The following is a 13,600-nucleotide window of genomic DNA, read 5'->3' on the forward strand; positions in this document are numbered from 1 at the left end:
GCCGTCCTCACGGGCTGGGCGTGTGGTCCTCAGGGGTCCACTGTGCCATCCTCACAGGCTGGGCGTGTGGTCCTCAAAGTTCCACTGTGCCATCCTCACGGGCTGGGTGTGTAGTCCTCAGGGGTCCACTGTGCCATCCACATGGGCTGGGCGTGTGGTCCTCAGGGGTCCACTGTGCCATCCTCACGGGCTAGGCGTATGGTCCTCAGGGGTCCACTGTGCTGTCCTCACGGGCTGGGCGTGTGGTCCTCAGCGTCTACTGTGCCGTCCTCACGGGCTGGGCGTGTGGTCCTCAGAGGTCCACTGTGCCATCCTTCAGGGCCTGTCTGTGTCTGTGCTTCCCTAAACCTCGGTGCCCTCTGCATCCTGCTGTGTTGCCAGCCAGTGGGTCCTGCTGGCCTTCCCTCCTCCGCGGCCTGCTGGGTGTGCTGTTGGTGGATCTGTGGTTCTGGCCACATGCAGGGCAGCCTCTGTCCAGCTCCATCCTGCCTGCCTACTTGTCTTCCCTTCCTGATGGAGATTCTCCCTTGAGAAGCCCCCGTGCTTCCACCTCTGCGTGGGTGCTGGCTGTTTTCCCTGATCATTCACTCACAGAACATTCCAGCCACTGTTCTTCCACAGGAGGCAGGAGTCTGAGCTGAGTTCAGAAGGGAACAGACACAAATGTACAAGACTGTTCCTGAAACCTGTGCAGTGTGGCTGGGTAATCAGGCGTCTGTCTCTTCTACATAAAGCACAAAACAGAAAAAGGAGGTTCGCAGGCCCCAGGTTCGCATTATGGATGTTTAAATGGCAGCTGTGAGGGAGTTTCTGTGCTTAGTTTGAGACGTTGGGACCAACCGACATCTGTTGTGGCTGAGAGCGTTGAGCAGGGCCGGTGTCAAGAGCGCGCAGAAAGTTCCGGATAGGGGGCTCTGAGCCCCTCACTGAGCCACAGACTGGTGGTGGAAGCCGCAGCCGGGAAACTGGGGTGTCCTGCCGTGCCCCAGAAGCAGGGTCTGTTGCATCGTCTTTTACATGATAATAAGAAAACGTAGTTCTCATGTCTTTGGGGTTTGAAGTGTTGGCAAGCAAGAAAAATGAGATGTATTTTCTAAAACTCTACATAAAAACAAGATGACTTGGACTATTTTCCCCAAACAGATATTTGGAAACTGGACGTTTGGGACGCTGGTGTTCACTGTGATGGTGTTCACGGTCACACTAAAGGTGAGTGCTCCCAGGCTCAGTCACACTAAAGGTGAGTGCTCCCACACTCACATCCCCCCCCAGCCACAGGGAATCCCTGCTCTCAGTCACAATAAAGGTGAGTGCTCCCACACTCACGTCCCCCCCAGCCACAGGGAATCCTGCTGTCAGTCACACTAAAGGTGAGTGCTCCCAGGCTCAGTCACACCAAAGGTAAGTGCTCCCACACTCACGTCCCCCCCAGCCACAGGGAATCCCTGCTGTCAGTCACACCAAAGGTGAGTGTTCTGATGCTCACATCCCCCCCCGGCCACAGTGAGTCACTGCTGTGTAGGCCTCACCCCTCTAAGCTCTCTGAATTAGAACTCCGTACTAAGGCTGGAAGCCGCCCTGCACCCAGCCCAGGCCAACTCCTGCGGCACCCCTGGGCATCCTCATCCTGCTGTTTAGACAAGTAACACACTCGGCCACCCCGTGTGCGAACCCCAGAGCTATGTCCAAGGAAACCTCAGGAGAGCGCCGCCTCTTGGTGAAAGAATTCAGGCTAGAATTCTTTTCAGTGGCAAGTAGCCCTCCCCCCAGCGCCATCAAAATACATTTTAATTGGAACAAATTAATGTATTTTGGAAAATTTCACTCTTTTAAAAATCCAGTGAAATTCTATACAGAATATATCATTGTGAAATCTCAAAACCTATCAGACTGAGTCTTAAAAAGTGATACCAAAACATTACTAAAGTGATTTTTTTTTAGATAGTGATATAAACAACACCCGAATCTAAACTAACTTTCTGCCGGACACAGTGGCTTATGCCTATAATCCCAGCACTTTGGGAAGCTGAGGCAGGTGGATCACCTGAGGTCAGGAGTTGGAGACCAGCCTGGCCAACATGGCGACATGGCCATGTCTCTACCAAAAATACAAAAATTAGCCAGGCGCAGTGGTGCACGCCTGTAATCCAGCTACTTGGGAGGCTGAGGCAGGAGAAGTGCTTGAACCCGGGAGGCAGAGATTGCATGAGCTGAGATTGCACCACTGCATTCCAGCATGGGCGACAGAGAGAGAGACTCACATTTTTAAAAGCAACTTTCTTAGGTAGTGGCATAAACAACACCTTAGTCCGAAGTGACTTTCTTCGGTGGTGATGTAAACGCCTTAATCCATGGCCCCGACGCCCTCATCTGGGAGATGATCCACGGCCCTTTCCCCCAAATCCTGGACTGTGGCATCACCACTGCTCCCCCCTCCCCCTCCACAGGCTGTGTGAGGTGTGCTTTTGCCTTCCTGAGAGGTTTTGTATGGGTATTGAGTCGCCATTGCTGGGTCTCCTGTTTGGTTTCATTTCTCGTCACCCCAGCTCTCTCTGCTGTCACCGATCCTGACTACTCAGATGACACCATTCACTGCCTTTTTTTTTTTTTTCCTTTTAGCTTGCATTAGACACACACTACTGGACTTGGATCAACCATTTTGTCATCTGGGGGTCACTGCTGTTCTACATTGTCTTTTCACTTCTCTGGGGAGGAGTGATCTGGTAAATATCTGATAAATGGCTGATAATCTGGTAACTATCACATGATTGTTACTACCTCAATCGTCCTGCAGTATTTTTTAATCAGGGGTTGAAGACGCATTTTCCAGCAAGGCTGCTGGTTGGGGCGAGTGTTCGTTGAATACCTGCTGTATGGTGGGCATCATGTGGGGTCCTAGGATACAGTTGGGGGCAAGACCCGGGGGGGAGTCTTGCTCCTGTGACCTGCACCTGCAGGAGGAGAGAGATGCTACCTGGTTCTGTGGAGGAACAGACCAGGATTCTACACCAGGGGACCTGTGTCAGATTGAAAGGCTAGAGATGACTACTCAGAAAAAGTCATCATTTAAACTGAAACCTGGACCAAGGGCACCATCATCACAGCAAATCCCAGCTGCAAACTGCCTCCCACCACGAGGCGCCGGCCAGGTGTTTGACAGGTCCCGTCTCACTCCATCCTGGCACACCACAGACAAGATGGGCCCGGGCATATGCGTGGCAGGGCCAGACCTTGCCCACGGCAGCCTGACTCCCAGGGGAGCTTCTGGTTTGGTGGAGCAGCAGGAGGGGCGCAGGCCTGGGCAGGGGCTGGGGTCCTCAGTCAGTGGGAGCCATGGCCAGTGGAGAGGGGCCGGGGCCAGTGCAGAGCAGGCAGGGTAGCCTCCTGGACTGCCGGCCGTGGGGATCCTGGCTTGAGGCTGCCGTGGTCATTCGAGTCATTGGAGGGCTGTGGGCAGAGCCCAGCAGAGTTGGGCGGCTGTTTTAAAAACCCCACGGTGGCTGCATGTTGAGCTGGTGAGAGCAATATAGGCAGGGTGGTCAGTCCAGAGACTGTCACGGGAAACCAGGAAATGACGCTGGGTGGTGGCCCCAGACTGGATCCCAATCTCAGCCCCAGCACCACAGCCTCGGCCACAGCCCTCTGCAGACCTGGGGCCAGGGAAACCCTCAGGACCGCTGACCTGGGCGGGATTCTCAGCTCAGGAAGCGTCCCTCCAGATTCTCTCGTTCAGCCCGCGGCCCCTGGTGGCCCCGGGTTGCATTACACAGTCCCAGAGATGAGAGCCGAGCTTCAAGGACTCCAGTCACCTGCCTGCCCCAGAGAAGCCCGCCCGGCTCAAGCGAGCCCGGCTGGGCCTCTGCCTCAGAGAGCCCAGCATTCTAGCAGCCCCGAAGGCCGTGGCTGAGTAAGAAGATTCCATCCCAAAACCTCTCTGACTGCTCCTGGGCTTTGGAGCCAAGGGGCCACGGCCCGTCCGCCTGGGTAGAGCCCTGGCCTCTTGCTTCGTTCCCTAAAACACTGACCCCGAGTCTCTGATGTGCTGGGAGCTCGCCACGTCACCCCCGCTTGGCGACAAGACCCATCCTCCTGCCCGCCACCAGCACCGCATGGGTGCCCGCAGCCCCGTCCCAGGCCTGCCAGCAGCTCCTCGTCCCCCCGTCACCCACCACCCGTGCTCCTGTTTCCCTACGTGGTCCACACCCCAGTTCACTGTGCTTCCTGGGTTGGGCCCCATCTCTGTGTCTCTGCCACTGTCCGTGGTGCCTGGGGATGTGGAAGGCGAGTGGGAATCCTTCCCAGGAGGCACAGATAGAAGTGGCTCTGTGGGCTCGGGCTGGCTGTGGGGTCACCGGTCCCACTTCCTTGCCAGCTCAAGGAGCCCGATGAAGACATCATCTTTGAATTGTCCTCCTTCCGGGGAGGGCGTCATTGCCCGCTCTGTTTTGACGGCCAGCGCTCAGCACACCCTTCCCATCTGATGGCCGAGGCGTCAGGATAGAAAAACATCCCCGTTTCAGTCCCCTTCTTTTTGCTTCTGTGAAACTGAACTTCAGAGACTTCTGTTTTCCCTTTGAAATGATGTCACAGAATTCCTCCTCTCGTTCCTCTTACCCCAGCATTGCCGGGAGGTTCTACATTCATTTTTTACGTGATAAATTCAGAGCAGGCTACATGGCTTTCCAAGGAACCTCTGACTGACAAAAGTGCAAACTCCCAAGAAAAACGACCCCTTCCAGAGTAAAGAGGCCGTCCCCGGGGAGCACAGGCCTCACCTGCGGCTTCTCTTCCCTGCCCCTCAGGCCGTTCCTCAACTACCAGAGGATGTACTACGTGTTTATCCAGATGCTGTCCAGCGGGCCCGCCTGGCTGGCCATCGTGCTGCTGGTGACTGTCAGCCTCCTTCCCGACGTTCTCAAGAAAGTGCTGTGCCGGCAGCTGTGGCCGACGGCAACGGAGAGAGTCCAGGTATGCAGCGTCCCCGGCCGGGGCAGGGGTGCCTCAGTGCCCTGGCCTTAGGACTGGGAGAGGACCATTTTGAGGGATAGCGTGAAAGGTTTGGGTTTCATGAAAATATGACCAGTCCAAGTATCACTAATGAGATTCCCAGTGACGCATGATGTTAAACGTCAGGGAAATTTGATATGACTGATGTTTATGTTGCAGCCTAAACAGTCATCTGAAATAAGACACAAATAAGAGAAAAAGATTCATACAAAAGGCAAATTATTTTATGTAAATGCAAGGCTTTTAAGATTAATCATTAGTTTAAACGTTGAGTTACATGGTTTTTAAGGATGGTGAATTTGGCTGGAAATGGAAGCATTTATCTCAGGAAATTCTGGTATTGGTGGAGCTGCCTATTTTCCACACTCGCAAGTTTTAGCCACAAGCAGAATTCTGGGTCCGGGGAAGACGTGACAATGCTGAGTGCCCCCCGCCCAGGTGCAGGGTTCCACAGGTGTGAGGGCTCGGCCCCCGGCCCCCCATCCTTTGCAGCAGCTGGGCTCTGGCTTCAAGCTCAGGCCTGGAGTTGGGGGACAGCCCAACCCTAAATCAGGGGCAGTGGCCGTGTCTTCTGCTGCTGTCCCAAGAAGCCTGCCTGCCCGCAGAGGGCCACTGCACCTGTCACAGGACTCTGTTAACAATGCAGGTTTTCAAGTTGCATTCCCCTCAATTTTTTTTTTTTTTTTTTTTTTTGAGACAGAGTCTCGCTCTTTTGCCAGGCGCCAGGCTGGTGAGCAGTGGTGCGACCTTGGCTCCCTGCAACCTCCGCCTCCCAGCTCCAAGCAATTCTCCTGCCTCAGCCTCCTGAGTAGCTGGGACTACAGGCGTGCGCCACCACACCCAGCTAATTTTTGTATTTTAGTTGAGACAGGGTTTCACTATGTTGGCCAGGATGGTCTCAATCTCTTGACCTTGTGATCTGCCTGCCTCAGCTTCCCAAAGTGCTGGAATTACAGGTGTGAGCCACTGCACCTGGCCTATTCCCCAAAATTTCTAATTGCCCTTTGAGGTGGGGCCCTGGACTGGGCAGGGCAGAAACCCTGTGGGGAAATGAGGGGTGGGGAGGCCCCGGCAGTGGCCACTCCTGCAGGGTGTGAGGCTGCCCAGGTCGGACACAGCGGCGCAGGTGGGAAGAAGACAGGGAACAAGGGCGTTCTGGGTCCCCAGCCCTGACTCACTCCTGCAGCTCAGACACCCGGGGCCTGGCTCCCAGCTGGGAGGGAAGACAAGCCGCCCCCCTCAGGAGCACAGCCCCACGCACCCCCCCTCCAGCAGTCAGGATGGGATCCTGGCTTGAAAGCTTCCTTGGGTTGGTGGTGCCGATCGGAAATGCTGAAACCGATGCCGCCAGTTCCTGGCACTCCCTCCTTCACGCCCCCTGCCACAGTTTGTAAAATCAGAGCGAGCGAAGCTCACAGTGAGGAAACCCCCTCTCAGCATAGTGAAGATGTCCGCACACAGCTCCACTGCCTCGGGGACCACAGGCAGGAAATGCACACGTCAGCTGCCTCTAAGACAGTCCCACCGAGGGACCCCTGTGCGGGGAGGGGAGCCCTGCCTGTGACCAGCCAGTGGGGCAGGAGCTGGGGCCCGGGCTGAGACTCCATGGCCCCCAGGGCTTCAGGGAAACTTGCTGGCACAAGCAGCCACTGCCCAGCCCTGCGATGGCCTCGGAAGTAGTTGTCCGACGGCGCTGTTCTCGAAGCATGGTCCTTGGCTCTTGAGCTCTTCAGCCGTGCAGCTCCACAGCGGGCACACATGTTATGACAGGGCTCTGCGCACGGGACACATGTCATAACCACACCCCATACACGGGGACGTGGCAGACAGGTCACGAGGACACCGGGCACAGAGGAGGCAGCAGGGCTGGCGTCTGACACCGAGAGTGAGCAGGTACAGCTTGGGGGTGTCCTCTGGGCCCCCAGCTGTGGCCACAGCAGTGGGGGTTTATGAGAGTTTCAGCCCTCCCTGGCCCCGGGGCGCTCGTGGATGCAGTGGTGCTTGGTCAGAGACACCCGAGCACACAGGAGGTGAACGCGGGTGGTTAGGAGAGCCTCTCCCCCAGGACTCTGGGCCCTTCATGACAGTGTTCATGCAGCCTCCAGAGTCGGGGCTGCTGAGAGCCATGCCCCGGGCGCATCTGACCACAGGCCTTCCGCTCTGCAGCCTGTCCCCAGGGTGGGTGGGCCTCAAGGGCACTGTGGGAATGTCCGTCGGGACCCTCCCTGTCCCACCCTTCGTTTAGGAGCCCCTATTCTGCTGTGGGTCTTGGCTTCCCACAAGGGCCCCAGCAACCCTTAGGGAAAACCACACAGGGACCTGCAGGAGGCATAAAGCCGGGGGTGGGGGGCTGGCAGGCTGTGGCGGGGGCACCGGTGTCTGTCCAGAGTGGCCAGGTAAACGTGCATGTGGTGGTGAGCCTCTGACTAACTCCGCTCTGTCTCTTGTTTCTCTTTCCGTCCTGTTTTCTTTCGTCTTCTGACTGCTTTGTCTAAACTCCCACACCTTGTTCACACGCCCCTGTGTGTGGCCACTGACCTCGGGACTCAGACTAAGAGCCAGTGCCTTTCTGTCGAGCAGTCAACCATCTTTATGCTTTCTCAGACTTCCAGCAGCCTGAGTTTCTGACGGAACAAGGTGATACTCCCCTGCCTTCCGTGCGCTTGGGACAGTAGACCTGGGGCAGCAGGCTACGCCCATCCCAGAGCCCCGAGTCCACACGCTCTAGCGCAGCGTCCGCCAGCCGCCAGGCACAGCACCCCACTTCGGGAAGCCCACCACCACTTCACCTTCAGACTGATGGTGGGCTATGTTTTCCATCAGTCACACGTAACCAGGGTTTCTCCCTCAGCATCCGTCCACACAGCCCGAGACCCCACCCGTGAAGGCTCAGACACAGCTGACAGTGAGACCGGCCATATGATCCGTCACACAGGTGTCAGAGGGGTCCCTAGGCAGGAAGGTGTGGTCACCCAGGCCCTGAGCTCAGCACACTTTTCCCTCCGCAGCCTGCAGAGCAGGGACCACCAGGCCTCCTCCCTCATGCACCCACTTCTGTGCCCATTCTGCAGCTGGAAAGACTTGAGGCAGCTAGCATCACATGGTATGCTCAGGACCCATGCATATTTCAGAAAAGGGGAGCCAGGCTGAGCCACACAGTTGGAGACGGGGACAGAAGTGTTTGGTGTCAAATGTTTGACCAAATCCCCTTTTTACGTTTCTTTAAATGAAGACTTCATTGTTTTTTTAAAATGCCTTTTATTAATAATTTGCCTTAAAAATGGCCATCCTGGCCCTTCAGGGCAATGCAGAGGTGTTCACACGCCACTTCCCTGTGGTGGCGTCCGTGGTCAGAGCCCTTGTCAGGGTGCAGACTGCAGGGGCCACGCATCGTCAAGCTGCCTTCTGTCTTTCAGCCATGTGCTCCTGTGCCGTGTGCTTGGGGCACTGTGGGAACGCCTGTGGGGACCCTTCCCGTCCCACCCTTTGTTCACGCATGCACAGAATCAGTGATGCTTTGGAAATACATACCTGGTATTACTGTTTTACCAAATGCAGCTTAGAAAAATGCCCAGAGCAGAAAAAGGCTTTTTTTCCTTTAATAGCATCATCTTCTATATATTTTAAACTCTATTTTTAACTGGCAACATGGTCCTTTTTTAAGTCCAAGGAATTAATAGGAATCAAAATTTTTCTAATTTAATGTCATTAGAATTTGTTAGATTAAATTACAGAATTTCATCTCACCGTTTTCATACTTGAAAACATTTAGGATGAAATTACTAGGAGCACTTTAATCATAGGAGGTCCTTCAGAAACTGAGTAAATCACACCAACTCTGGAATAAAAATAAACATTATCACTATCGCTGAAGTTCGCTGGGGGCTGATTTGCTTCTGAGCACGTGCAGAAGCTGAGCCCGGCTGCTTAGAGACCACGGCACGGAGGTTGTCCTGGCCCCTGCGAGGCCTGGAGCCCCAGCATGACCCCTGCAGGCAGGGCCAGCGCGCACAGGATACACTGTGGTGCTGAGACCACCCGCGTTCTGCAAAACTTTGGAGGAATAGACATGTCAGCAGTCCTCACGCGGGCCTTCAGAAGGATGGCTTCCTTTTAACCTGCTCCTACGGAAAAGAAAAACGTTGCGGGCATCAGGTGTATGCGTTATATATGTGCAGCTCACATATATAAGTCGGTGCTGGCATCCCTCTGTGTACCTGTCTGCATGCAGTTCACTTCTCCATCACTGTCCCTGGGAAGGCTGACAGCCTCAGCCTTTGTTTCCTGCTTCTCCTCGCCTGGACATTTGCCCACACGGACCTGCGGTTCTTCAGCTCCTGCGCTTTCCTTATTCTTTGAATAGACTAAGCCTTGGCTGCAGGATCTCAGTGGAGCTCTCTGAGCACGTCAGCCTCAGGACACACGGCCGCAGGGCCCTGGCAGAGCGGCTCCTGGGGCTGGCTGGCTGCCGTGGAAGCGGGCGTGTGGCCAGATGTGTGGCTTCAGGATTCCAGAGGTGCCCATGGACCTTCCAGCTGAGGGACTCAGACCTTCTGCCTCGGCTGCCTCCGTTCTGGGCTTGGGCTCCCCATGGGAGCGGCCCTGCTGGGACAGCGTCTGTTTTCCTGGAGAGGCCCCGAGCCCTTGCCCTGGCCGCTCCATGACATCCCGTGCAGACTTTAACGGGCTCAGAGCCGCCTCCTGCTGGGGCCCACAGGTGGTGCAGGCAGAGGCCAGGGTGCTCCTGGTGCCCATGGGTGGCAACTCAGCAGCCCCACGTGGCCCGTGTCGGGTGGCACTGCTCAGTGTCTTTCCTCGCCTTGCAGAGGGGCGCGAAGCACAAGGCTCCGGTCCAGGCCGCACAGAGCAGCGACAGGCCCCTCCTGAAGGATCTCCTACGGCGGCCACGGCGCAGTTAGCTCCATGCTAGGTAACGTGCGGCCACTGGACGCCGCCCGTGTGTTGTGACTCAGACCTGTTTTCCTCCAAAGTTTTGCTGTGTTGTGCTGTGCTGTCTTTGATAACAAAGGTTCACAGTGAAAAAGAGCAGCCCTCTTTACACACACATGTGTTTGCTGTCCCAGGTAAGTGGCACGCCTGAGGGCACGCTGACTCCACATGGAACGTGCTGTGCACACACACACAGATGTATATGCACACAGGTGCACACACACCCCACGTGCACGCCACGCAGCCTGAGCAGGCCCAGCAACATCAGATATCATCCTGGTCTTTTGGGAGAAACAGCTTTATTTAAAAGGCCTCACAGGAAGGAGGCTGCTTTGAAATCACATGTGGATATTGCATGATTCCTGTGGAACCTGGACCTAGGCAGGCCAGCCAGAGCACGTAGCTTGTCACCTGTCTGGCAGCCGTGGAGGCCGTGAAGACACCTGCTCCTGCTGGCGTTTCCACCATTGCCCTTGGTCTGAGAGTGGGCTGACCTGGGGACGACCCCCCAACAGATGGTGCATGCTGCCGGCCTCCTGCTGCTCCCCACGCCTGTGCACATCCAGGGCCCCGATGGGCTGTCAGTAAGAAGCCATGCAGGCCCCATCCGTGTGGTGACACCCAAGGCAGCAAGCTGAGGGGACACAAGCCAGACACATCCAGCACGACACCAGCCTGGTCCCTGTGGGGTGGGGCCTCCCCTCTCTGGGGCAGTGAGTGAGCTCTTATGTCCGAGGGTCTCTGGGTATGGGACGGCATTTGAGCTTTCACTGCACAGGACGCCAGCTACAGGGAGGAGGCCCATGGGTTTCCTGTCCATGGCCTGTATCCTTGGGGCCCCTGGGTTCTTCCATGGGATGGTGGCACGGGAGGACGGTGCTCTGTTAGTACTGAAAAGGAGAGGTGCTCGTTCCTACGCAGAGACCCCCTTCCTCTGTGTGGCGTCTCTGGGGGTGGTAGGTGGGGGGTGGATCCTACCTGAAATGCCCTCAGGATGAGGCCGTGTCCTGAGTTGAGTCTAGCAGTTCCCGCAGGAGGTGACGGTCACGAATGTGTCCCAGAGTGACTCGGGCAGCCCCATGGGGATCCCCCACACTGACCGTGTGTCTCTCACTCTCTCAGCAGAATGGGTGCGCACAGCCTTGGGACCGAGACTCAGAATTCACCCCTCTTGCCTCTCTGCAGAGCCCAGGCTACCAGAGCACCTGTCCCTCGGCTGCCTGGAGCGGCTCCAGGCCTCAGCGGGTGACGCTCGCGGTCTGGAAGGGGAAGGTGTCCGCGGAGCCCCCACCCACCCCCAGCTGTTCCCATCACTGCTACAGTTCCAGCCCAAGGCACGGCTGCCCTGGGTCCCTCGTGGGAATGCTCGTGTGATGGGCGACCCCAAGCCGGTGGAGACTGTGCTTGTGCCTCTTCCTGGCCCCCAGCAGGCAAGGAGGGGCCACAGGCCTTGCCTCAAGCGTGGCCGTTGGCCATCTGGACTAGCGCTGTGGTGGTTCAGCCACAGTGGTGGCCTCCGGGCATTCAGCTCAACTCAGAAGGGACATTCTGCTGGCCCACCCTGCACGCTGTCAAGAAGAGGCTGTGCCCCCAGGCCTGTGTCTTCACCCACCTGCCGTCATCAGCCTTTGCTGTCACTGGGAGAGAAGAGCCATCCAGGGACCTGTGGTGGCCCACGTGTGGACGCTGCCCACTGCTGTGTCCTGCTTGTCTGGCCGCCACCCATGCCCTCCGTAGGGCAAGGTGAAGCTGTAGCAGTACGTCCTTTACCCAAGAACCCTCAATGCTCTTGTTGTGGGAAGGGCCAGGTCACTGGGACACTATCATCCCCACTGACGCAAGGCTGTGCCCTGCTCATCTGGGGGTGTTTCCCCGCAGTTAAGGCTGAGCCCGCCTGCCCTGTGTGTCAGGCTGGCTGAGTTGCGGTCTCTTCCCATCACTGGCAGGCTCCTGAAGAAAGCAGTGCCGCGTGGGAGGACAGGGCCACGCCAGCAGCTCCCGGCCCTGCAGCAGAAACGCCAGGATGTCCGTCGGCCACTTGCCTGAGCGTGGAGCCGTCAGCCCACCCTCACCACTTTTATGGGAGAATGTTGATTTCATGGGTGCAAGGGACAGGGGGACAGATACTTTGCCGTGATGGGCAGACATCCTCTGTCCCCATGGAGGGGTGACCACCAAGGTGGTGTTCATGCCCCAGAACCTGTCTCGGGCTGATGGGGGCGGCCCACAGGAAGGGGGTCAATCCCAACAGGCAGCACTGCGCCCCTGCCTGCCGGGCTCTGCCTCCCTGCGCCCCCTTGTCCCCGCGTCCCCACATCCCCACGCAGGGCTCTCCTTCCTCATAGGATTCCATTCCGCTCTGCTCTGGGTGGATTAGCAACCCAACGGCTGCTGTCATAGGAAGTCCCTGTTGCTCTCTATACCGGCATTTCTATTTCTAGAAACCTTTCCGTAGCCTTAATGGTCCTTAAAGAAGACATTTCAGTGTGGAATCCAACTTCAGTCGCTGAAACTGCTGCCTTTTGGGAAAGCACCATCGGATGCGCAGGAGCCGTCCTCACGCCCGCACGCACGCACCACGCCGGGAAACGGGGCTGCGGCAGGGGAAGCCCAGGGCGGTTCCGAGGTGCTTGACAGTAGGTGTTTTTGGAAGCTCAAATTTCACCATTTGATTGTATAATCTTTTACCTAGAAAATATTTATTTGAACTAGAGGATAAATCAACGGTAAGAACGGTGAACACAGTGGCTGGGATGAACTAAGGCGACAAACACCACACCAAAGATTAGGGTAGTGAGCAGCTGGCTTGAGCAGACAGAATGCGGAGAACTCCACGCTGTCTCGAGGGGCCGTCCCGCCCCGAGGTCCGTGTGCGGCCGCCCTGGCTAGGCAGCCCTGCCCACGCCACCCCACAAACAATGGTGTGTGCATTTTTACAGCCCTTTTTAAGAGCCCAACATGGGTATAAATGTAATACCTGTAGGGAGACAGGTTCTCTGTATGTTCAGTTAACAAATTATTTGTAATGTATTTTTTTAGAAATCTTAAAATTGCCTTTGCACTGAAGTATTTTCATAGCTGTTTATATCACTTTTATTCATTTATTTAACATATGGTCTAATTTTAAAACTATGTTTTTAAAGCTTTCCTTTTTAAGTTTATGAAATTTTGGCCACTTTACATTTAGATTCTGGGGAGACTATTGACTGAATGTTCCAATCTCTGATGAATGTGAATTTCCAGGTTTGATTTTAGTCTCTACGCACACCTCTTCCTTTCTTGGCATTTCTGGTGGCGGTGATTAGTTGAACAGCATATTTAAGGTACGATAATTTGCTGCGTTTTTTCTTTACAATTCATTGCAGGTTCATCTGCTTTCTATGTTTTGTTAATTTCCATCCTTCAGCCTTAAAAGTAGAAGATTCTCACGTGAAGGGTTAGTAAGCTGGGGCCCAGTTCTGCTTGTCGAGTTAGTCACCACGTACCTCTGACAACAAGTCTTAGTGTGACAGTCACTAAACTTTTACACACTCCCAAACATCTTTTTAAAAACTGCTTGGGAAATTACTAAATGAATGTGCCTGATAATTCGAAATAGACAAGCGGCACGAGACGAAAAAGGACGGGAAGACCCTCGGTGACT

The 13,600-nt window shown here is 55.7% G+C and overlaps 1 protein-coding gene across 15 annotated transcripts in view; it reads left to right on the top strand.

The window, feature by feature from the left end:
• Positions 1 to 13,571, top strand: part of ATP11A (ATPase phospholipid transporting 11A) — a 179,599-nt gene extending 166,028 nt beyond the window's left edge. For 2 of the 15 annotated variants that reach the window (XM_032246259.1, XM_032246263.1), the window contains 5 exons: positions 1,144 to 1,209; positions 2,620 to 2,723; positions 4,803 to 4,968; positions 7,558 to 7,644; positions 11,083 to 11,211. In XM_032246259.1, the coding sequence (XP_032102150.1) occupies positions 1,144 to 1,209; positions 2,620 to 2,723; positions 4,803 to 4,968; positions 7,558 to 7,635 (414 nt within the window). In that variant the 3' untranslated portion in view covers positions 7,636 to 7,644; positions 11,083 to 11,211. Of the gene's footprint in view, positions 1 to 1,143; positions 1,257 to 1,355; positions 2,007 to 2,619; positions 2,724 to 4,802; positions 4,969 to 7,557; positions 8,615 to 9,833; positions 9,938 to 11,079 lie in introns of those variants that run through there. The other 13 variants (XM_032246250.1, XM_032246252.1, XM_032246251.1 and 10 more) reach the window with 11 other exon arrangements.
• The last annotated feature ends 29 nt before the right edge of the window (positions 13,572 to 13,600 follow it).

The sequence above is a fragment of the Sapajus apella genome, unplaced genomic scaffold (genome assembly GCF_009761245.1).
Source record: "Sapajus apella isolate SASKATOON/1434 unplaced genomic scaffold, GSC_monkey_1.0 scaffold60, whole genome shotgun sequence".
Taxonomy (NCBI): Eukaryota; Metazoa; Chordata; class Mammalia; order Primates; family Cebidae; genus Sapajus; species Sapajus apella.